The 25,898-nt window shown below is 38.7% G+C and overlaps 2 protein-coding genes across 2 annotated transcripts in view; both read right to left on the minus strand.

Moving 5' to 3' along the window:
- LOC122066517 (ABC transporter C family member 3-like) overlaps positions 1 to 17,564 on the minus strand; it is a 32,520-nt gene extending 14,956 nt beyond the window's left edge. The window contains exons 1-4 of the mRNA XM_042630331.1: positions 15,007 to 17,564; positions 14,599 to 14,685; positions 13,877 to 14,515; positions 13,607 to 13,771 (exon numbers count right to left, since the gene is read on the minus strand). Coding sequence (XP_042486265.1) covers positions 13,607 to 13,771; positions 13,877 to 14,515; positions 14,599 to 14,685; positions 15,007 to 17,379 — 3,264 coding nt within the window. The 5' untranslated portion in view covers positions 17,380 to 17,564. The remainder of the gene's footprint in view (positions 1 to 13,606; positions 13,772 to 13,876; positions 14,516 to 14,598; positions 14,686 to 15,006) is intronic.
- Positions 17,565 to 19,633: 2,069 nt separating this feature from the next.
- Positions 19,634 to 20,954, minus strand: LOC122066518 (polygalacturonase non-catalytic subunit AroGP2-like). The gene is made up of 2 exons (XM_042630332.1): positions 20,847 to 20,954; positions 19,634 to 20,743 (listed from the first exon to the last, which is right to left on the minus strand). The coding sequence occupies exons 1-2, from the start codon at positions 20,895 to 20,897 to the stop codon at positions 19,778 to 19,780; spliced, it is 1,017 nt and encodes a 338-aa protein (XP_042486266.1). The 5' UTR covers positions 20,898 to 20,954; the 3' UTR covers positions 19,634 to 19,777.
- Positions 20,955 to 25,898: the final 4,944 nt, after the last annotated feature.

Genomic DNA, 25,898 nt, shown 5'->3' on the forward strand with positions numbered 1-25,898 from the left:
TGCCTCAAATTCAGCTTCATATATTTGTTTGACTCCCAGAAAAATGCTAAAATAGTCGATTACCTTGCCTTTATCATCCCGTAAGACACCACCCGCACCTGCATTACCTGGGTTACCAAGCGAACTTCCATCCACATTGATCTTCATCCACGCCCTGGAAGGCTTACACCAGTGAACCTCAAGAGGTGAAGGGGAAGGTGGATTTCTAATACTTAAACCTATCTTCCTGCAGGTCATCAAGTCTGAAATCGAACGAACTTCTTCACTTGATCCGTCACAGCAAAGCTGAACCTCTTGCCTAATACTTTGAAGGGGAAGGTGGATTTCTATACTTTGATTGAATACTTATTTCACTTCTCACCAAAGCAAAGCAATGATTAGCAAATCTTAAGACTCCCTCGTATAATCTTGAATTCCTCTACATCTAGAAAAAAAAAACAAAACAAAAAACAAAAAACAAGAACAAACAATCACACCCTTTCAAAAGAAAGGGACTTTGCAATCAACTTTCACAAGGACAAGAGACCCCCCCGCAATCCCGCATCTTTAAATTGCGGCCAACTAGAGTAATAAAAATTACAAAATTTCTCCAAACTTGAACAAAAAATTCACTCTCATAGAAGAAGTGGGGATTGACTCTCCAACACTACCATGGAAAACACATTTAGAGGAAAGAGATACACCTCTACTACGAACCATTTCATCCATTGCCAATTTGCAATTTACCAATCTCCAACCAAACGTAGCTTGATGAGGTTGAAGATTCATCTTCCAAATCAATGAATGCCGTCCTACAGATGGATTACATCTTTGAATCACCTCCTAAGCAGATTTGATCGAGAATCTACAAGAGGAAGACAAACACCAATGACATATACCATCCACTGCAGAAGGAAAGATAGATTTCTTCACTTGCTCAAAAATTTCAGATAGAAAATTAGATTCCACCCTGGGGAGCACCCAACTTCCCTCAACAATGTAGTCTGACACCTTTGAAGAAACCTCAGAAAATATGTTCAAATCCAGACCTGATGAATCAGAAATTGACTTACTCAACCATCTATCTAACAAAAATTTTATTTTCGTTCGATCACCAACTGTCCATTGCTCATTCTCAGAGACAATGTTCCACACCTTCTTCAGGCCAGGCCAAATGGTAGAAGACTTATAACCAACTCTAAGAGAGCCATGCTCCTTAATTAAGCGGGTTCTAAAGAATTTGCTCATTACTAAGCCCTTCATTTTTTATCTGCCACACAAGCTTACATAAGCATGCTCAAGTCACATCACTCAACCTTTTGATACCTAAACCCCCCCCCTCCTTATTAGGCTTACATACATCATCTCATTTAACCACACTTTTCTTCAAAATTTCCATATCTCCTTACCATATGAAGTTATGGATCCACTGCTCTACCATTTTATTAGTAGACTCTGGCTACTAGTAAATCACAAAATTATGGATAAAATCCCCGATATAACTGATCTAACCATCTTAACATGACCTGCTAGGGCAAAAGCTTAACTTTCCATCCAGCCAATCTACTTTTAATTTTTTTCAATCAAAGGAAGCATATGAAAATTGTTCACCCGCCCTTCGAAGATTTCCAACCCTAAGTATTTAGTAGGAAGCCCAGTAGCCTGAATTTCCATGCAATCACTGATGAAATGCTTCCTGTAAGGAGCCACTTTCCCAAAGAAAATCTTGCTTTCGTCTAAATTTATTTTCTGACCTGAGAACTCCTGATACTTGGCAAGGAAACATTGAAGATTTCTTATATAGCAAGCTGAAAAATTCATAAAAATGAATATGTCATTTACGAAAAGAAGATGAGAAGGAGTGATCACTCCTCTCGGTGATAAAAGAGCTTTCATCTTTCCCTCAATCACAAGGTCATTCAAGCCTCTACAGAGCACCTCTTCAGCCATCATAAAAGAAGCAGAGAGATTGGATCCCCTTGCCTTAAACCATGACCCACACCAAAATAACCCATCGGTCCTCCATTAACACGAACAGAGATTCTAGAAGAAACTAGAAGCTGGTATATCCATTGCACCCATTTTGCAACCCAAATCTATTTAATTTTGCAAACAAAAAACCCCATGAAAGAGAGTTATAGGATTTCTAAACATCCAACTTGATTCCCATGCCACCAACCCTCCTTGTTTCTCAGAGATAAGACTGGGAAGAAGAGGAGAAAGTCTAGATGCTAAAATCTTAGACTAGATTTTACAAAAAACATTGCCCAAGCAGATAGGAAGAAATTTATCCAAGGAAGAAGCACCTACTCATTTGGGAATGAAAGTTAGAAAGCAGTTATTTACCCCTTTTGGCACCTGCCCCTTAAAAAGAAAAGCTATTTACAGCTCAGCAGAAGTCCCCTCCAATGATGACCCAACAACGTCTGAAGAAAGTTTTTGGAAAACCATTAGTCCCAGGAGAGCTTTCTGGATCCAACTCTCAAACTGCTTGTTTAATTTCCTTATTACCAGGATAGAACCCAACATAGCATTATCTTTCTCAGTTAATTCTTTTGGAACACAATCCAACATGTCATAATGAAAAGTGATTTGCGAGCTACCATGAAAATTCTTATAATAATATGCAATATAGGAGGCCATCACCTAAGGGTCCGTACCCAAGAACTGTCCTCACTCTTTAAGGACCCGATTTGATTTCTAACCCGTTTTAGCTTTACAAACAGCTGATGGAAAAATTTTGAATTTTGATCACCATTTTTCATCCATCTTATCTTAGTTTTCTCAACCCAAAATTTCTCTTGAAGATGGATAGATTTCAACAGAGATGTTTTAGAATCAGCCTCTTCATTAAAAAGCTCATCAGTCATCCCTGTTAATCCAATCTTGTCTTGAATTAAATTTAACACCACCGTGGCATTGACAAATTCTTCATTAAGATTTGGGAATGTAACTCTCGCCCAATGTCTCAGCGCAACCTTTAAGGATTTCAATTTTTGAGACAAGATATAAATGGGGCACCCCCTAACCTCCTTACACCGAATTTCATTAACCACCAAACAGAACCTTTCATCCTCCATCCAAAATGAATGAAACCAAAAGGAAATATTGTTTGGTTTAGGAATCACACCAAAGACAACCAGAATTGAAGCATGGTCTGATGCTGTGCATTGAATGGTAAGCTGCAAAATATCATGAAAAACATCCAGTTATTTAACATTGCAGAAACTCCAATCCAGAACTACAGCCACATGACCCCTACGCCTATTATTGGTCCATGTGAATTTTTAACCCTAAGCAAGGACCGAAAGAAGCTCCAACCCATCAACCATAGCTGAAATTCTGTTGCAGAACTGAGGTTAAATCAGCTAGGACCTCGTTTTTCATGAGAAGCCAAGGTAGCATTAAAATCTTCAATCACTGACTAAGGAATCAAAGCCAAAGATATCGACGCCAAATCAGCCCAAAGCTCCAGGCGAAGGGCTCAGAAACAACTTGCATGCACAAAGGATAACCCAACCTTCCCACCAGCCCAATCCATCAGAACAATAATTTGTTGCTCAGAAGAAGACACAATCATAGGCTTATTAAGATTTCACTTCCACATAATCCATAGATTCGGCACCTTTTCCGACTATTTGTTATGAATAAAATCAATATCATATCTTAGCTTCCTAAAGAACAAAGCAAGGATATGACTAACTTGAACCATCGATTAAGCTAAATACACCACATCCGGAGAAGACTCCCTTAAATTTAAACGTAAGGCCCTTCTACCAGAAACCTTCTTCATACCACGTACGTTCCTTAATAAAAGACGCATAAGTAATTTTTTTGGAGTGGCATTCTTGTCAGACTTATTAGTTTGACCCCCCACGCTTTTTTCTTTGATTTCCTACATTTAGACCGGCCTCCCCACCTTTTTCACGATTGAGAGCCACCTTTTTCACTGCTCTCAAATTTCAGGAAAAGGGGGTGCAACTTTTCCTCCTAAAATGACCACATCAGGAAGGCTATTGATCTCTGAGTCCTCTGCATTTGGATCACTACCACCCTTACGGCATCGATCACCTTCTCACTTTTCTCTTTCCTTTCTCCAGCTGCAACACAACTTTTTTTGACGAGATGATTGTCACACCACCGAAACAGCATGGCGCTCCACAGGCAATGGACCTTTTGTCACAGGGCACTGAACTTCAACATGGATCTCACCTTCCTCTTTAGTCAGATCAGGTTCTACCGAACCAACATCTGACCTAGATTGAGAATCTGCTTCCGATGGGCTATTTTCTAAAGTCTTATCATCTATAGATTGGTTTCCAATAATGATACCTTCTTCAATAGGAGAGTCCAGCACAATTTGAATATTTCCTCCCCTCATATTCACTCTTAGAAGAGACCCAATTGAAGGCTCTAAAGTAGGAGAAACGTTAGGGAAACCACCTGTTAAGTTTGTCTTGAATTCTTGACCCGTTTTGAAGATTGACCCGATCCGACATATTTTGGTGGCGACCCGAATGAGAATTTTTCTGAGATCTGTGATGGAAGTAGAGGGATTGGGCCGATAGGCCCAAGCCTGGAGCCCATCATTGATCTCATATGGGAGTGCGGGGGCGTAGCCCCCACAGTATGGTTCGATCGGATCGACCACGACCCGATGGGTCGACCCATGATTTTGGAGTATATATATAATGTACTATTGCTTGTTGAGAAAGTCATTGTATTCCATGGTTTTCACGCAGCTAGGGTTTTAGGGCGAGTTTTTCCTCGCCGCTGCTAGGGTGTAATTTTTCTTCTTCTTCGCCCGAGGACGTAGCACACCACCCTGGTGTGTGAACCTCGTTAAATCTCTGTGTCGTACGAATCTATTGTCTCTTTATTATTCGTGTTTCTTGGTGTTTGATCTTACAAACTGGTATCAGAGCTCTGGGTTCGATCCATGGCTTCAACAAAATACGATATTGATAGATTCGACAGCAACATCAGTTTTAGTTTATGGCAGGTTTGAATGATGGCTGTTCTCACGTAGCAGGGTTTGAAGAAAACCCTATTTAGGAAGGCGAAGAAACCTGCAACTATGTCCGATGATGATTGGAACGATTTGGATGATAAAGCCCTTTCAGCTATTCAGTTGTGTCTTTCGAATAATGTTCTACAGGAAGTTCTCTCAGAGAAAACGACTGCAGAGTTATGGGTGAAGTTAGAGAACTTCTACCTCACCAAATCCCTCACCAATAGGTTGAGATTGAAGCAACAACTGTATACCCTTCATATGGGTGAATGTACTTCTATTAAATCTCACATATCTGAGTTCAATTCTATTGTTACTGATTTGAAAAGGATAGATGTTAAAATAGACGATGAAGATTTGGCCCTATTATTGTTATGTTCTCTGCCTCCATCTTATAAGCATTTTAGGGATATTATGATTTATGGTAGAGAGACAATCTCTATTGAGGATGTCAAAACGAATCTGCAAAGTAAGCAAAAGATTGATGATGAGTTGACATTTACCAATAAATCTGATGGTGTTGGTTTGGTAGCTAGAGGGAGAACGAATGAAAGGGGTTCAGATTGTGACAAAAAGAAGGCTAGATCAAAATCTAAGCACAAGAATTTAACCTGCAATTACTGTAAGAAAAAGGGGCATATTAAATCTGAATGCTATAAGCTTTTAAATAAGCAGAAGGCAGGTGGTGGTGCCCAAAATCAATAGAAAAGAGATGATTCTGCAAAAGCTAGTATTGCTGAAGATGAGAGTGAGTCTGATATGCTTTTGGTGACTGATGATAAAGTTAGATCACAGGATGAATGGATTCTTGACTCTGGTTGTTCCTACCATATGTGTCCCAATCGTGAATGGTTCTCCACATATGAATCAGTTCGAGGTGGAGTTGTATTGATGGAAAATAATGCTTCTTGTAAGACTATTAGAATGGGAACGATCAATATCAAGATGTATGATGGCATTGTCAGAACCTTGTCCAATGTCAGGCATGTCCCTGATCTGAAGAAGAATCTCATCAGTTTAGGCACTCTTGATTCAAATGGGTGTAAGTATACAGCTGAAGGTGGAGTTATAAAGATCAGCAAGGGTGTTCTCCTATTGATGAAAGGAATCAAGGTTGGCAGTTTGTATGTGTTGCAGGGTACTACAGTCACTGGGTCTGTTGCAGCAGCTTCATCATCTATGTCTGAATCAGATGTCACAAATTTATGGCACATGAGGTTAGGTCATATGAGTGAAAGAGGGATGGCATCATTAAGTAAAAGGGGCTTGTTGTGTGGTCAGAGTACAGGAGCAATGGAGTTCTGTGAGCATTATGTGTTTGGGAGCAGAAAAGAGTTAGTTTCAGTACTGCTATTCACAGGAGCAAGGGAACTTTAGACCACATTCATTCAGACCTATGGGGGCCCTCCAGGGTTGCTTCAAAGGGGGCTGGTGCAAGATACTTGCTTACTTTCATTGATGATTCTCTAGGAAGGTTTGGGTCTATTTCTTAAAGCACAAAAATGAAGTATTTGTCACTTTCAAACAGTGGAAGAATTTACTTGAGAAGCAAACCGGGAAACAAATTAAAAGGTTGAGAATCGATAATGGCCTAGAGTTTTGTGAAGGTGACTTTAATGAGTTTTGTAAAAATAAAGGTATTGCAAGACACCATACGGTCGTTAAAACACCCCAGCAGAATGGAGTGGTAGAGCGTATGAATAGAACCTTGTTAGAAAATGCGAGGTGTATATTATCAAATGCAGGATTGGGCAAGGAGTTCTGGGCAGAAGCAGTTAACACAGCAACCTTGTTTTTGAACAGATCTCCTTGCATAGCTATTGAGTGCAAGACTCCAGAAGAAGTTTGGTCAGATAAACCTGCAGATTACTCAAATTTAAAAGTATTTGGATGTCCTACTTATGCACATGTAAATGAAGGGAAGTTGGAACCTAGGGCTAAGAAATGCATTTTTCTTGGGTATGGATCTGGAGTGAAAGGATACAGGTTGTGGTGTCTTGATCCAAAATTTCTTATTAACAGAGATGTTACTTTTGATGAATCTTCTATGTTGCATCCTAAGAAAGAAGCTCATATCATTGTGATGAAGGTCAAGAAAAATCTAGAGAGAATGTGGAGTTTGAAATTGGTGGTTTATCTTCAAACAAAGCACAATCTACTTTAGTCTAGTTGCCTACTTTTACTGAAGGAGATGATGCTCAAGAGAATAAAAAAGAAGAGCGGTACAACATTACCAAGGATAGACCAAGAAGGAATATTAGACAACCACAAAAGTATGGGCATGCTGAATTTGTTGCTTATGCATTGTCTGTTGCAGATACAATTGAAAATAGTGAGCCTGCAACATATTCTGAAACTGTTGCTTCAATTGATTCTACAAAATGGTTGATTGCCATGAATGAGGAGATGGAATCTCTTCATAAAAATCAGACTTGGGAGCTTGTGAAGCCAAGAACAGGGAAGAAAATTATTGGTTGCAAATGGGTCTTCAAGAAGAAGGAATCTGCCTCAGGTGTTGAAGATGCTAGGTACAAGGCACGTTTGGTTGCAAAAGGCTACAGTTAGGTACAAGGAATTGATTTTAATAATGTTTTCTTACCTGTTGTTAAGCATAGTTCTATTCGTGTCCTACTTGCTTTAGTTGCTATGCATGATTTGGAGTTGGAGCAACTTGATGTGAAAACAGCATTCTTGCATGGTGAACTAGAAGAACAGATTTATATGCATCAACCTGAAGGGTTTGTTATTGAAGATAAGGAGGACCATGTATGCTTGTTGAAGAAGTCCCTATATGGTTTAAAACAGTCTCCTAGACAGTGGTATAAAAGGTTTGATTCAGTTATGGCTAGTTTTGGATACTCCAGGTGTCAATATGACTGTTGTGTTTATTTCAGAAAGCTCTCTGATGGGTCATTCATATATTTGTTGCTTTATGTTGATGATATGTTGATTGCAGCAAAAGATAGGAATGAGGTCAATAGGTTGAAGGAACAATTAAGTTCTGAATTTGAGATGAAAGATTTGGGGGCAGCAAGGAAGATCCTTGGTATGGAGATCAAGAGGGATAGAAAAGCAGGGAAGCTGTGGCTATCTCAACAAAAGTACACTGAGAAGGTATTGAATCGTTTTGGCATGAAAGATGCCAAACCTGTAACTACTCCTCTTGCATCTCATTTTAGACTTTCAACTGCTCTATCACCTAAGACAGATGAAGAGGTGGAGTACATGTCACGTGTTCCATACTCTAGTGCAGTTGGCTCCATTATGTATGCTATAGTTTGCACTCGTCCTGACATTTCACAAGCTGTCAGTGTGGTGAGCAGATATTTGTCATGTCCAGGTAAAGCTCATTGGGAAGCAGTGAAGTGGATATTTAGGTACTTGAAAGGGACCTCTAGTGTTTGTTTGGAGTTTGGAAGGAATGGTGATAGTTTATCTGGTTATGTTGATTCAGATTATGTAGGTGATCTTGACAAGAGAAGGTCACTCACAGGCTATGTATTTACTCTTAGAGGAAGTACGGTTAGTTGGAAAGCTACTTTACAAGCTACAGTTGCATTATCTACCACTGAAGCAGAGTATATGGCAGTGACTGAGGCAATTAAAGAAGCTATTTGGCTTAGAGGTATGTTGGGAGAACTCAGCATGGATCATGGGGTCACTGTTTTCCATTGTGATAGCCAGAATGCTATTCACTTGACTAAAGATTCAATGTATCATGAGAGGACAAAGCACATTGATGTTTGGTATCATTTCATAAAAGAGATAATTTCTCAAGGTAATATTCAAGTGTTGAAGATTGGTACTGAAGACAATCCAACTGATATGTTAACTAAGCCTTTATGTGTTGGTAAGTTCGAGCATTGCTTGAACTTACTTGGTGTTTGTTGTGTTTGAGTTCAGCCCTTTGGAGGGCTATTGGAGAAGATGAAGATATTAGCTATTTGTTTATCTATTGGAGGAGAATTCAAGGCAAGGTGGAGATTTGTTAAGTTTGTCTCGAATTCTTGACCCATTTTGAAGATTGACCCGATCCGACATATTTTGGTGGTGACCCGAATGGGAATTTTTTAGAGATCTGTGATGGAAGTAGAGGGGTTGGGCCGATAGGCCCAAGCCCGGAGCCCATCAATGATCTCGTATGGGAGTGCGGGGGGGTAGCCCCCGCGGTATGGTTTGATCGGATCGACCGCGACCCGATGGGTCGACCCACGATTTTGGAGTATATATATAATGTACTGTTGCTTGTTGAGAAAGTCATTGTATTCTAGGGTTTTCATGCAACTAGGGTTTCAGGGTGAGTTTTTCCTCGCCGCTGCTAGGGTGTAATTTCTCTTCTGCATAGTGAATCATCTTCTTCTTCGCCCGAGGAAGTAGCACACCACCCTGGTGTGTGAACCTCGTTAAATCTCTGTGTCGTACGAATCTATTATCTCTTTATTATTCGTGTTTCTTGGTGTTTGATCTTACACTACCTAAGAAGGATTTCGAGTACTTTGCGAGTTGATTTATGCCGAGTTAGCTCCATCTTCAACATAAAACGCACACCAAGGATCCCCGCTGCTGAATCCCTTACACATTGCTTTTCATCATTAGGCTTCTTTTGCCGACAAACCGAAACTTGATGCCCAAGCCTCTTCCAGTAGCCACACCATTCAAAGCCATTTTTGTAAAATAACTTTTGACGAATCTACTACATAAGATAAAAGGAAGATTAACAAGGTGGAAAGGAAAGCTTCTCTCTGTGGTGGGGAGGGTGGAGCTAGTGAAGTTGGTTATATCAATTGTTCCAATCCATAACTTCTCTATGTACTAGTGGCCTGAAGGGACAGTGAAGGTGGTGGAATGCTAGATGTGGAATTTTATTTGGTCAGGTGATATGGAGGTAGCAAAGAAGATTGTGGTGAAATGGGAGGATGTATGCAAGCCTAAAAGGGAAGGTGGGTTGGGAATTAGAAAACTGCGAGAGATGAACTTTGCTTGTTTGTGCAAATTGGCTTGTCAAAGTGGGCATGAAGATTCAATCATGAGCAAGTTCTTCGAGGAGACATTTATTAAAGAGGATGGCTTGTTGAGGCAGGGGTATAAATCCTCTTCCATTTGGCCTGGTTTGAAGAAGGTGTGGAGCTTTGTAGCTAAGAATGAGCAATGGATTATGGGTAATGTATGAAAAAAATTAATTTCTAGTTAGATAAATGGATGGGCACACATTCTATTGTGGAGAAATCAAATCTGATCATACTCTCTTCTCTAGATTGAAGGTAAAAGTGGCTGATTTTGTTAGTCAATCTTCTTGGGACTTTCCTCCGGTTGAGTCGAATTTTCTTGCTGAAATATGGGAGAAAGCAAAGAGAATTCTCATCCATAATGTAGACGATTCTTGTCTATGGCGGTTAAGCTCCTCAACTGTTTTCTTTATTAAATCAGTATGGGAAGAAGCTCAGGAAAAACATCAAAAAGTTAGTCGGTATGATTTTATTTGGAACTCTTGTATGGTTAATTCAGAATAAGTTGCCAACTAATGAAAATGTTCGCAGAAGAGGGATTCAGCTTGTTTCTCAGTGTTGTTTGTGTGGTAAAGAGGACGAGTCAGTTGCTCACCTTTTTTTACAAATGTGAATTTGCAATCAGCTTGTGGAGGGAATTTTGTGATGGATTTGGTATTCAGTGGACTTCCTTTGTGGATATGGACAGTCTCATTGTGTGGTGGAAAAAATCAGCAAGGAAGCTTCATTTTAGAAGCGTTTGGGTGAGTGGTTTCACTTTTGTGCCATATATAATATGGCTGGAAAGGAATTCTAGATGTCTCGAGGAGATACGTAAATCAGCTAAACACTTTTTTGCTATGGTAAAGAGTGAAATCAGCTTACAAGTGGTAGCATCCACGGGTTCCCCCCTTCCTTTTGATTCGCTACTCTGTGCTAGGAGGTTGGGTATTTCCAGGATGCAGTATAGGCCAAGGGAGGTTATAGAAGTTTTCTGGTGTCCTCCCACGCCAGGATGGGTTAAGTATAATTCTGATAGGTGCTCTCTGGGGAATCCAGGAAATGCAGGGGTGGGATGCATTTTCCGGAATGATAAAGCTAAAGTAATGAAGTTTTTCAAACAATTTTTGGGTGTGCAAACAAATTTTGAGGCTGAGATATTGGCAGTTATTTATGGCCTGGAAATTGCAAGAGAGATGGGAGTCACGCATTTATGGATTGAGAGCGGTTCAATGGCTGTGATGTTACTCATCTCTAACTAGAAAATTCCCTGGATTGGGTTACAGAGGTGGATGAGATTGATTCCGTACTGGCACTCGCTAACCTAGAAAATTACTCACTGCCTTCGAGAAGCAAACCTGATTGCAAACTTCCTTGCTAAGTCGGCTGCAAAATTTGAGTTATCTTCTCCAATTATATCTTGGCCTGTGTTAGTTGTTATGGAGTTGGAATTAAGTCAAAGTTGGCCTAGATACCCATTTAAATAATGTAGTTTGTCTTTGCTTTGTAGGTTTGGTTTCAGGAGTGGTCTCTATTCTGCTGATGGCAATGCCAAAGGAGGAGTAGTTATCCTCTGAATCCAAATGTTGTAGTCTGATTGTATATTCCTTTTATTCTTTCTTCTTAATACAAATGAGTTTTTAGTGAAAAAAGAAAACCATAGACCTTGGAGGTTCCTGGTTCGAATCGTTCCATTTGCACCTCCTCAATCCTTGAGGATAAATTAAATATGTCCACTTCCTCCAAAACTCTGGCATAATAACCCAACAAACCCTGATGGCAGCAGCTTTCGCAAGTGAAAGCAATACATTCTCATGCCAGTACTCGAGTGAAAGATCTGGAAACATAACCCACACAAGTTTATACAATGATTGCTTCTCATGGATATTGAAGTTTGGTTTCCAGTGCTTAAAACTGAATCAATAATGATCTCCATTCCTCAAAGGACTTCGTCTCCATACCGCCGCTTTATTTCCTTCACAATTAAACTAAAAAATAATGTAACCCTTGCCTAAAGGATGCATAATAACTTCTTGGGTTATTTTCCATTTTTCTCAAGCTTCTTGATGAAGATCATCTAAGGACATTAAACAAAAATTGACACGTTAATGCCCTATTAATGCAAATCGAAAGAGCTCGGAATGCTAGTTTGGCTAAAACTTGACATCTGACTAAGGGACTTTGGGGTCTACAGCTCAATCAAAATTTTCATATGAGAGAAGTGGACACCCAAGCATGTGTTTGGTATGTAAAGCTTCAAATCGGAAAACCTTTTCCTTTTATCAATTAATTTCAATTAATTATTAAGTTATTTGTTGTATGAAGTCCAACGGATCGAAGCTACTAATAGATCTAATAGACCATATTTAATTTTATCCATATGTATCTAAATGATTTTACGCATATCAAAAAAGCACCCATGTCACTTTACGATGGCTAGGCGGCACCTTGGCCCCTAGGCGATCAAGACATGTTATAGAAAGAAGGGGGGGTTGTGTGAGGGACTAAATTTATGCCTATTAGTTTTAATTGTATAAGGGGATTTATGTGTAAAATGATCAATTCTTTGCCTTTTACTTATAAATATGAGAGGGTCTTTGTTAGGAAAAAGGAATTAGATATTGCTTATTATTTAATATCTTATCAATGATGATAAGATTGGTTTAGTGAGTGATTGACTCCAAGAAGGAAATCTCTATGCCAAAGTTGGATTTATCTACAACCCTAACTAATAGGAATTTTGATTGGAGATATACAAGGACTCTAAAAACCAAAGCAATATAGGATTCTAATTCTCTCCTCTTTTATATAGTCGTGCTCCTCTCCCTCTCACACACCCTTAATCTCTAGACTAGTAATTGAGTGGTAATTAGGTTTTTGTGAAAACCCTGACTATTGATGAGGAGCTTGGACTCAAAGGGAACGCAAAGTTGTCCGTGTGGGAAGGATTCACTGTGAAAGGGATAAGATCGCGTGGAGGCTTTGCACTTGTGGAGTTTTAGGTAATGATTTACACCCTTCCATTAATGATTGTTTGAATGTCTGACCCTACCAGTGGGACGATCCAAATCGTTTATGCACCTTCAGTCTTCTTCTTCTTTATGATGGCAGACAGTGTGACCTCCTCTCAGTGGTGGCATCTACTAGTGCTTCTCTCCTTTCCCCCCGCCCCCCCCAGTCTCTCTTGTTTTCTTGATTTCCTTCCCTTTTTCTTCCTATTCCTGTGTCCTAATCCCCCCCCCCTCTTTTCCTCCGATCTACAATTTGGACCTTGAAAATATGGAACCCGGTCGCCTAGGCATTCAAGAACTATGATTTGGTTTTTTCATCTCAAATAATTTTTGTAAAGTAAAAGTTATAACTTTGTATGAAATTTTGTGGTTAGATGGATTTCTTGTGTATACTCTTTATAAATTCTAGAAAAATTCTAACGTTTAGTAACAAAATTAACACTGAAGCATATATGCATCCACCATCAAAACAATTTTTGTATAAATAAAGCAAATTCAGAATTCATTGATCAAAAGAAACTTGAACCAACTTATATTATGAGATATTAACTATGGGGACAATATGATTGAGCTTGATTTGATATTTTAATCATAAGAAATGAAAGTGTCTATAAAATTACCTGGTACCAGATGCATATCACAATCATCGGAATAAAAGCTATTAACATTTTCCATGCAACCTGTGACATTACAATGATAGTTCCTAGGAATCCTATGGTCGAGATAAGAAGTTCTTCAATTTGACGTGGAATAGAGGTATCAATAGCACTTTGATCTATGGATGCCTGTATACAAAAATAGATTTTATTTAAAACTTAAAATTAGATTAAATTTATAGTGATTAAACATGATCAATTAGATCCTAAGAGTAAGTAAGAATATTAACTAACCCGATTTAAAATCCTTCCACTTGGAGTAGAATCAAAAAATGAAATGGGAGCATGGAAAATGCACAAATGCATTTTGTTGAAGAGTAGAGTGGATGTCTTATATCCAATAGTTACAATGAGCATGGACCTAATAAGTACACAAAAAGAGCTCCCAAGGGTCAAAGCAACATAAACAAATATGAGAGTAGATCCTCCAACAAGAGGTCTCACATCCTTTGAAATGGGAGTAGCCAACACCATCCAATAACTACTGAATATTAAGAGAATCTGAAAAAGAATTTGTGCCAACAATATTAATGGTACAAAAGCCCCTTTATATGCAGCGGTAATATACTTCCAATAGATTGAAAGACTAACTTCACCAATTTCTCTCTTTTCTTCTTGGACAAGTTGCCCTTCTGGCCCAACCAATTTTTTTTCAGGTTCCCTCTCCTCATCATTTTGTAAAGATTTATTTCTGCATAGCATACTATCATCTTTCTCACCATCAATTAAATTATCTAATGTAGCTCCACGGTCAATAGAATTAAAGTCTGCCATAGCTTTCTTATGTGCACCCACTAGTTCCATAAAGTCAGTTCCTAAGCTAAGAATTTCTTCATATTTTCCTGATTGAGTAATCTTTCCATCTCTCATAACCTGAAAAATAAAAAAGTTAAATAATCACTCCTAAATCAAGTTGAGGGATGTGAAGTTGAGAAAGAAAAATGGTACATACTCACCAGTATAAGATCAGCAAAACTTAAAAACTCTACTTGGTGGGTAACATAAATTATTGTTTTCGAACCCAAAATTCCCAGCAAACACTCCTGTCATTGAAGTTAGATATTCACATTTAGGCATAAAAAAATAGATTCTACCTACTTAAAAGATTCAAATAGTTACACATTGATATAATTTACATTTCATAAAGATAAGTAACATTGTAAGAGCACGCATTGCTCAATATCATTTTTGCTTAAATATGTTATATGTTTAGCCAACCATGATTTCATTCATCTTCTATTAATTTGTAAATCACTCATTTTTTAGTGAACAAAATTATGACATAAGCAATGAGATTCATAGCTTCAACTTCAATCCAATTTTATGAAGGAAATCTTTCGAAGTAGAGGTCAAAGAGTAGTTACCTTAAATAGATGAATTCCTGTTTGAGCATCCACTGCACTAAAAGGATCGTCAAGCAAATAAATATCAGCATCATGGTACATGGCACGTGCAATTTGGATTCGTTGCTTCTGTCCACCGCTCAGGTTGATCCCCCTCTCTCCTATGATAGTCTGGTCTCCAAAGGCAAATAATCCTAAGTCCATATTTAATGAACATGCTTCAAGGATCATCTCGTACCTATCTTTATCCATCTCCTTACCAAACAATATATTGTCCACTATCTTGCCACTCTGTATCCAAGGTGATTGTGCAACATAAGCCTTCGTCCCATGCAACCGAATAGCTCCAGATATCTTGGGTACTTCCCCCAATATGCATGAAAGTAGGCTTGACTTTCCCGATCCAACAAAACCACAGACTGCCACCCTCATGCCATGAGACACTTGAAAATTAAGATCTTTTAATGTGAGATTAGGGGAATGAAGGTTCCAAGAGAAATTCCCTTTGACTATCTCAACTGCAATCTTGGTACCATCTCTTGGAAGTTTCTGTACTATATTTGGATGAAGATTATCGAGACAGAGGAATAAGGTTATTCTGTGGAGGGAAACTTTAGTTTGAACTACCATAGAGATTGTGTCTGGAAGATTATATATGGGCACTTGCAATATCTCAAATGTTGCAAGTGCAGATAGAATCTTCCCTGAATCTAGAGGAATTCCCATAAAAATACAAAATCCAAAAGTTACCATGGATACAAACACGGGAGCAGACGAGTAGACAAAGGCAGTCATAGCTGATGTATAGATTAACTTTTTTAACCATTTTGTTTCAAACTTCCTAAGCTTAGTTATCTTCGCCAAGAACTTCATCTCCCAGGCCTGGAGCTTGAGAATCCTCATATTTCTTAGTGCTTCAGATGTTACCTTCATTCTTTGATCCTTTGAATCCAGTAATTCCCCCTGAAATTTTTCTTGTAACTTTCCCAATGGAAAATTTGCTAACATAAAAATCATTGTGGTAACAAAAGCTACAAGTGAAGCAACTCCAAGGCGTGTGTACAAGACTAACAATGCTAGAATAATCTGAATAGGAATCCTCCATATATCGTGTAAGTACCAATTGAAAAAGCTAATCCTTTCAACATCAACACTAATCAAATTAATGTTCTCCCCATTAGTATGGTCCTGCTTTGATTGGCTTGAAAGCCTGAAACCCTTTTTATAAATTATTGAGAATAAGGCAGCACGGACCCTAATTGCCATATTTCGCAATTGAAAGAACAAATGTCTTTCTGAGAGGCATCTTATGAGCTTTGAAAGTAAGAAACTAAACACCAATGCATGGCCTTTATACTTTAGTTGGCAAGGGCTATTGAGATATTGAACAAAGTCATCAATAAGGTATGGTCCGACATAAGAAGCTAATGTGCATATAATGGATAATAGAGCCGTCCATAGAATTTCTTTCCAGATTGAGAGAATCAAGGTCTTCACTAGTTTGAGTGTGCTTACCTGATCACCATTACCACTGCCATTGTCATCATATTCAAGTTTATTTCTAAAACGAGTAAAGACCACATTGGCACTGTCACAATCGGCAAGCTGAGGAAGATCATCAAGGTCCAATGTTTTTTTATACCCAAGTTCAAGTAAAGGGCCCATCCAAGAGAAAGTAAAATTGCTAAAAATATTGGCATTTGCATAAGGAGTTATAGTACTTTCTCGAGTAACACTTTCACAATTGTTTTCATTGGCACTAATTTTCAAAAGAGGCTCCAAAAGTTTAGAATCTCCATCTTCTTGCTTCTTGTCAAACAACCCCACATAGGAAAAGAACAAACCAATAATAATGGATATGACATCGGAGACCCATACTAGGCACGGTAAGGACGAATGCTTCCAATACAAACCAAGATGTATAACAAGATAGGAACATGACATTATGAAGTAAAAGGCCCACCAAATCTTTAGTAGAATGGGAAATCTATGCTCACTTGAATGAGAAAACAAAATGTGCAAGTAAGCAGATATCACAAACCAAGTGAGTGTTCTAAATGCAAAATCTAATTCGGCAACAATCTTTACATCAGACCAACCATGTTTATAGCCTGAGAGGTAGTTTAACACACATAGGAGAAGATCATTGAAAGACAAACCCATGCAAGATATAAGTGCCGACCAGTAGAATGAAACATATGTATTCTTCAACATTGGTTTTGACTTTTCAAGACTAGGCATCTTGTGTCTCTTGCAAGCCCAAGAAATTGATAAAACAAATAATAAAATTAGGTGTGAGGAAGCAGAAAACCCATGCAGAAAAATGGATATAGAAGATTGCGAAAAGAATCCCCACGTTTTCATATCGTTCTTTGATTCTTCAAAAGTATCCATGTTTGCAAAATTTATTTTCTTCTGTTAGGAATTTGGTGTCTTAACTTAGGCAAGGTCCAATGCAAATCCTATCAACTTGACCACATTTTGACTTGATGTAGGTCCATTTGCAAAATTTGTTATGTATCATATAAATACCAACCATTCCATTTTATATGTTCCCGAAAGACTTGACCTATATTGGAGTCTAAATATTGCCCTTAGATGTAGTTAAACCTGTCAACAAAAAGACAGAACAGAGATTTTTTGAGAATATATAAAGAGAAGGGAAGAATTAGAAAAACTTCATAGAAAATCAAGAATGGAAGAAGTTGGAATTTAAAAGATAATAATATGGGAATAGATAAACCATGAATATTACAGAATTAGCATATTGGAGAAAACTTCAGGGAAAGCAAAGAACTAGTATCATAAGACCACCAAGTGATGCATTGCAGAAGATTTCTAGAGAAAAATAAAAAGAACATAAGAAATTAAACTTCCAAAATACTATATCCATGTACAAAGTTCCAAATAATGCAACCATAGAAACAACATCAACAACATATATATCTAGGAATCGAGCTATCAAATGTTGAGACACAATAGCCTTTCTATAAGAAACTTTGCCAAAACCATCAACTACAATTTGAAGACATCAGATGTGAGGGGGAAATCGTAGTGATACTACACTATAACTAACCACACTCAATATGATTTTATCTATAAATTAGTAATTGGATTGAGTCATGCACTAAGTTAAGTGATTCATTCCAATCCATCTCATATGAGAAATAAAATTGCATTTTTCAAATATGGTAATCGTTTTTTTTTTTTTTTTTTTTTTTTAAGGCACTATCCACAACACAGCAACTTACCACACACAATCTGATTTTATTGAGTCATTTACCAAGTTGATTTGTTTCATTCCATTTAAGATGGCAAATACAAATTCCTTTTTCTCTGGGAAAGGATTTTGTTTTCTATATTTTTTCCACGGAATTGGGCATGGCTTCAAGTAAGAAGCAGGACCCTATTGAGTATCCTTTATATCCAATTCCCAAAATTTTCACAGGAGTATTGACTATCTGACGAAGGCAGTGGGACGACCTATTATGATTGATAAGTACTAGGGAGTCATCGGTTGGCCATTATGCTGGTGTATGCGTTCATTTTTATGTCTCTAATGAAAGAATTGATGAAATCTTGGTGAAGTGTGAATAAGTTGGGAGCATTGAGATATTCGTTTTCAAGCAATAAAAAAAGAACAACCAAATGCACAAGGCTCCCAATGTGGTTCCTGTAAGAAATTTGGGCATTCCATTCAAAATAATCGGAGCCAGTGTCCTTAAGATTTCACTATCTTACCTATAGAGTTTCAACTTTTCTATACCTTGAGAGAGAGAGAGAGAGAGAGGTACCTCTTTGAGGAAGAAGCTTCAAACCAAAGATTTTCCTCTGCAACTCTTCAAAGAACCTAAAAAAAATAAATCCTTCTGAACCTCTTTAATGAACATGGGCTGTGGCCTATGATTGCTGCAAGAAGAACTCAACATGGAAAATTCCAAGATTTGTGGCGAGCAGGAAATGGGCCAGGGATTCCGGAGGTTGCCCCAAGGGAACATGGGCCGTGGCCTATGATTGCTGCAAGAATAACTCAACATGGAAACTTCCAAGATGACTTGTGGGCAGGAAATGGGCCACGGATTGCGGAGGTTGCCCCAAGGGAATAAGGGAGATTTCATTTCATTGGTGCGTCCCCATGTGGGGAGACACACCACCTGGGTAGAGAATCCAGGAAATAAGGTGGGGGAGTGGGATCGATGGGCCGAGGCACATGCAAGGGTCTGGAACTTGAGACTGACACCTTGGCCCTGGCCCTAGAAACTTGATACAATAACGGGCAAGAGAACACTGTCTGGTTATGTGGTTGGGCCTCATTTGAGGGGGGATTCTCAAACTCGAGACAGAGACCTCAGCCCTGGCTCTAGAAACTTGATATAATAACGAACAAGAGAAACACTGCACCAGTGCGGGGTCACATGACAATGCAAGCTGGATCATCAACATGAGTGATTTTTTTTCTTTTTTTCTTTTTTTTTTAATTATTTCATAGGGGGTGGGTTCGATAATCAATCTCGTTAAACAAGTTCTTAGCAAGTATAGTCTGTTTTATATGGACATTTGCTTGATGGACTTAGTATGTCTGGCTAAAAATTTAGCAGACATGCATTTTCTTCTGATTTCAGGTCGTCATCTATTATGGTGGAGAGAATTGAAAAACAGAAATTATATTAATTGAAAGATATAACAAGTAATAGAAAGTAGATCATTATTTGTCCTTCAAATAGCATAAGCAGTAACATGTAAAGATTACCAAGAAAAGATAAGATTATCAAATCTTCATATGCTATTCAACTTAAAGCTTTGTCCAGATCACTCCATTCTGGTTTATCCAATGACAGACTTCAATTAATCTTGGGCCAAAACCTAGCAGCTTAAAAGCAAGATGGTTTGGATTCCAAGTAGATGTATCATAGTGACATGCCATGATTGCATGATTCACTTTCTTCTGAGTATGTAAATCAACTGCATATACTTTTACTTTCTGTAAAACATGGCAATAATAAACTTGAAATGGGAACGGCTGACTATGACACAATGCTGGTGGTTCAGACTGGTTTCCATGGATGAGTTTCACAGCTCCAATTGTGACATTCATATAAGATCCTTCGACGCTTTCAGTACTCCATACGCGTACATGGTGCCCTAATTTCTCAACAACAAAATCGATGAGATCCTCAGCGGAAATTGCACAAGTAATTTGCACACCTTGAATGGGGCTTTTCTCACATATCTTGAGAGTGTCTTGAATATACTCATCCATGTTTAATTCATCCACCACGCCAAAAAGCTTCTTCAATTCCTCAATATGTGCAAAGGAAAATGGAATTTTTGATGCCAGCGGTCGTGGCAAAAACGATTTATATGACATTGGGTCTCTTAAATCAGGGATAGACATGAAACCTCCCTCTTTCACCATTGATTCCCGGAAATATGGCAATCCACCTTGGCTGGCAATTGATAGGGGTGTTTCATTTGGATATTCATATTTCAGTTTGGCTTCATTCCACTGTGCAATTGGTGGCAAAGTTGTGTCATCCATTGTATTCTTTATCAGTGCATTTGTAGAACAAGCAATGTTAGCCATCTTACAAAATGAATGTAGGTGGAAAGCCAATTCATTTTCCTCTATAAGTTTCATAAACATTGTTATATGATGCTGGCTTAATGGAGAAGCCTTTGCAGCTAACCAATGTGGAGGCTGTGGAAGACCAATATGTTCTTCCCAGTATTGTGAGAAGGCATTTTCAGCTTGAGAACCCTGCAATTTTGAAAAAAATAACAACCAACCATGAAAGATAAGACATGAATAAGCAATAACCATGTTGAAATGAATGGATAATTGAAAAACATCACTTTCTTACACTAAAGCATGATACTATTAGAAATCCAAGCAACGGAATGGAATACTTCATGGTGGGAGTGAAACAAAGAATGGAATGAGTTGAGTCTATGACTTTGTGGGAACGAGTTGGGTTGATGCATGAAGAGGGGGCTTTGAATATAAATAGGGGAACTTTTATATTACCAACAAATTAAAAAAGTGGGAGGGGAGTTTTTGCTAGCCCTAAATGGCTTAGATGTACTCTTTCATTTGCTTTAATTATGTCCACGAAAGTTTGTTACTAATGTACATTTAAAACTTGATTTTTCCTCATGGCCTAATCCGGCTAGTAAGAGTCAAAGTACTCAGACTTTTCAATGTGATGACGAAGGATCTTATTCGGATAAGAAATTACCTTACCAATGGGTGACGGGGAGGATTTGCCTGTTTTCTGTGATCACAGAGTCTAGGTAGTTCAGCTCCTTTATTTCTCGTTTGCTCTTTACACATCAACTTGGTACAGCTTACTTGATTGAGAGGCATTATTCTCTTACGGGCAACGTATCCCATAGTGTTCGTAAGCTTTCAACCCTAGGAAAAGAGGAAAAGAATCATTCTATTAGTCAGCGAAGCTTTCTTTGCTGCTCCAAGCCCCTTGGCAATGCTTTCATCTGGAGCACAAACCTGCAATTATTCGTGCGGGAAGCTACTAGTTCTTCAGCTAAAAAATATAGTAGAAATATGGACTACGAAGGCAGACTATCCACCCGGGAAAGCACAAAAGGAAATAGATAGATCTGAAGGCTTTGAAAAGCCATTTAAGTAGGTAATATATCTTCCCACAAATTTGGGTCTCATCTGCTTTGCCACATGGTAGATATGTGGGCAATGGATGCAACTATTGAACTTAAATGTTGTGAACTTGATCTCCATATGATCATCCATCCATCCATTGCAAGGTTTTAGCCAATTCTCCTTTTTCCAAAATTGAGGTATAATATTATAAAAAAATGGATTGCCATCTCAATTTTGATAGACTTGGGGGCAACCATTGAAATGCAAAGGTAAAAACCCTAACATGGTGGGCCATCTGAACTGAGATTCCCATCAAACAATCAATTTCAATAGGAGAATCCTCCACATGGTGGATATTACATCGATTTGACTAAGATAATCATAACAATTTTCTTTTCAATAAGGGCAACTGGGTGTAAACCATTTGGACCTGCAATTGTTTTTGTTTGGCATTTTCAATCAGGAGACCTAAATTTTTGTGTTAGGTAGGTCTCACTCTAAAGGTAGGGTAAGCCAGGTAACCCTACCTATAACAAAATTCACATTTTACTAAAACTACTGGAGTCCCCCTATGCTGCTAAGAAGGGGCATATATTGTCAAAAAAAAAATGCCAAGGAAGATATAGATAACAACCAATTTATGAAACTCACTTTTAAAATTACACCCCACTTAAACAATAATGCATGACATAGACAATCTAAAATGCTGTGAACTCAACATGTATTTCCAGCCAAAAAAGAATGTAATTAAAAATGAAAACAAGAAAAGGCAACTCAAGAAAAGTGCATTCAACAAAAGAGGCCCAAACATTCCGCTTTTAAAAGGTTATAGATTTTGGTATATGGTTATAGATCAGTTAATCCCTTTAACTTTCCTAACATGCCAAAAATAGGGATGTTAAAAGTTTGTTGAAACAAATTAACAAACACATCAATTAAAACTTTTGTCCAGAAGTTGGACAAAAGTTTTATTTAATGAATATAGGGTTTTTTTTTTTTTTTGAAGAACCTAAGCCGTAAATATTTTTAGGTTCAAATAACCACGCATGTGGTTAGCTCTAGGAACAATTGAAAATTCCTCTCTAAGAATCAATTTTAGGAATTTCATATCAAAATGAATGACCATGGAAGGAAATTTTTTAGAGGATCAGAAACTTGAAAATTTAATCATAGCAAGAATTGGTAAGAAAAAATTTACCATAAATATATAACATTGTTGTTATTCATAGAAATTTTTGTAATAGATAAATTAAGAAATGTCTATTGTAGTTAGGGGTGTCAATTCCTAAACCGAACCGGTAAAACCGGCCGGACGAACCGATAACAACCCGGACCGAACCGAACCGAAGCCTTATTGGTTCGGTTCGGTTTCAAGTATTGTAACCCCAAAACCAAACCGAACCGCACCGAAAATCGGATGAACCCGAAACCAAACCGAAACCGGCTCAAAACCCGGACCGAAACCGAAACCAAACCGGTAAGAAACCGAAACACTCCAAAATTCATTAAAAAAATTAAAATTTGAATAGTTTTGTATACATTTGTATCGAAAATCGAATTCAAACTAGACCAAAAATCAAAACCAACCCGGTTACAAATCGATTTAAGAAATCGAAGTTCAACAATTCATCATTTGGTTGTTTCCTAATGGCTCCATACCGGTTTAAAAAACCGATCCAAACCGAAATGAACCTAATAAATCCAAACCGGTACCAACCCTAACCCAAACCGCACCGAAACCGACACCGGACCGAAACCGATAAATCCTTATTGGGTCGGTTTCGGTCACTTCCAAACTCACACCGAAACCGGTGGAACCGGACCGAAACCGCACCGACCCGGACCGTTGACACCCCTAATTGTAGTTATAGGAAAATTTTCTGTTTTAGAAACATTTTATGGTCTGCAAATTTCAACCATTTGGATTCTTTAAAATGGTCTAGGATTGGCGTCAAGTCAAATTTTAGTCTTAGATTCTAGTATATACTATATATCCTCTAATGTATTGGCGTATTCCCTATATTTTTAACTGTACGTTGCTTTATAACATAATTGCATTTTTTTCGTTAAATTTTCAAAGTTTTATTTTGCCACTTGGCCTACTCTATTTTCGCTAAAACTTGGCATGGGAGCAAGAGATTTTGGTATATGTGGCAGTCTAAGATATTGCTTGACTACTAACTTGGAAACTTCAATGGAACATAGAAGATTGGGGATTCTTAGTGTTACATCTGTACCCAAATCCAGTCTAATTTGAACTTTTAGTATTAGGTGTTGCGCTGGAGATGGTTAGTAATGGTGAGCCTGTGGATGGCCTCAATCTACTGCCTGGAGGGACGGAATGACTCCTCAGATGCCGCAGAGATAATTGGAAGAGTTTCAGACCTCCTAAGGCTTGGTGTTAAGTGACAAAAAGTCCCTTGTTTGGACCTCATATGCATGATGAGACTCCCCTATATAACTAAGTTCAAACCCCTAAGGAACCACTTAGGTGTAGGCACAAGGGGCTGGAAAATAACTAAGTATAGCAGCAAGAATTAGCCACCAGTAGATCCCACAGGTTGGTCAATGATCTACCGGTGAACATCAACTGTGGTCAACAGTCCCAAATTACATTATTGTCCCATAAACCCCGCTATACAAGAGGTGACTATTATACCCTTGTCCTTACACCACCTAGGACATTCCTACTTTATTCATACACCTTGTGAGGCCAAGGTGGTGGACCCTTGTGGTTCGAAAAAGGGGTTAAGCTATTTGGGCAAACTCGTTGGGCAGGAAAATAGGCCCTAGTGAACCTTGACAATAAATAGAAAGAGATGAGCTTGGGAGCTCATTTTTCCAGCCTTAAAACATGGAAGAGCGAGAGAAAGGAGGAAAATAAGGAGATGGAGGGGCCCGACTACTCCCCCATTTTTGTCGGCACTTCATTAGGTAAGGGAACTTTCACCTACCCCCCCTTTTTTCTCCATTTTTGGTTTGGGTAGAAGTAGGTTTTAGGGTATTGCTAGATTGGAGAAGTACACCTCGATCCCGATGACCTTGGCCAAATGGGATAGTATGCATTGCACGTCGTAGACTTTCCGAGCTCCAAAAGTGTTTCCTAAGCTCCAGGAAAGACTCTAAACAACCCCCCCCACATACAAAAACAAACATGGCAAATGGACCCGAGTAGGAATGTAAGTTTGGCCCTAATGGCTCGAACCCACCCTGGCCTGCTCTGAGCCCGAGCCTTGTCTAACCTAGTTATGAGGGTCAACCCGGCACAACCCTGACTTGGGCCTAGGTTGAGACCTAAGCCCAACCTGGCCCGATTTTAAACCTGATCTATTATTCTATTTAGTAATAGTATTCCCCTTCCCCTAGGCCCACATCATGTGTTACACAAGTGTTACACAAACTGTCTGTATGACTTCAACCCATATTGTGTGTTACACAAGTTACATACCAAAACCTATTGAGTTAAGACGACCAAATGGCCAAATTATTTCCCCCCTTTTCCTTACATAGGTTGTCTTTGTGTCTCCTGTCATTTATTGATATGAAATTTAGATACAATGAAATCATGAAGAATGCGCCAAAATTTGGCATGTCCAGTTTCTAGGAAATGTGGTGATGCCAGGTGATTAAAAGGTCTATCTTATGACCAAATTGACAACCTTGCTTGCTGCAAATTTATGGATTAGAGGTAGAAAAGGGCTGGCCATAGTCTTAATATCACCCCATCGCCCCCTGGTAAGTATAGGCTTTACCTTTGTGACCTTCTGTAGAAAAAAAAATACAAGACCAACAAGGGTCAACCCGGCCCAACCCTAAGCCCTATAGGGTTGGGCTGGGCCTGGGTTGAGTTTTGGAGACCTAGGGATGAGTTGGGATTTTAAGAAACCCAGCCCAACCCAGCCTTGTTTCACCCCTAGACCCTAGTGGTTCAGCCCTGAAGTGAATATCACTTTTTGGGTTGTCACCAAGAGATCCACTGATAGACCAAACATCAACTGGTGCCCATCTATTGGTAGGTGACTTAACAGAAGTTGAGATTCTACTTATGTCACCAGTAGATCCCACTGGTAGATCATCCAGCTACTGGTGGACCCAACTGAACGGTCCTTAAGGTAGTTTTGGGAATTTTTAAGCTACTTTCTAAGGGACTCTTTAAGTCAAATTTTAACACCAATTACACTCGTAATTAGGACAGAGACAACCACTTTTCGGTGAGGCCTAGTGGGGCATTTTTCGGGCATTCTTCCTTGGGAATTTCTTCACCTAGTCAACCGACAAGGTCAGTTGTGGTCTGAAT

The sequence above is a fragment of the Macadamia integrifolia genome, unplaced genomic scaffold (assembly GCF_013358625.1).
Source record: "Macadamia integrifolia cultivar HAES 741 unplaced genomic scaffold, SCU_Mint_v3 scaffold2432, whole genome shotgun sequence".
NCBI classification, from domain to species: domain Eukaryota; kingdom Viridiplantae; phylum Streptophyta; class Magnoliopsida; order Proteales; family Proteaceae; genus Macadamia; species Macadamia integrifolia.

What these genes read in the sequence shown, in the direction of transcription:
- LOC122066518 (XM_042630332.1), bottom strand. Translation starts at nt 20,897, where the DNA reads ATGAAGTATTCCATTCCGTTGCTTGGATTTCTAATAGTATCATGCTTT. An exon ending in TAATAGTATCATGCTTTAGT is followed by an intron (nt 20,744 to 20,846) that starts GTAAGAAAGTGA and finishes TCAAAATTGCAG; the next exon opens with GGTTCTCAAGCTGAAAATGC.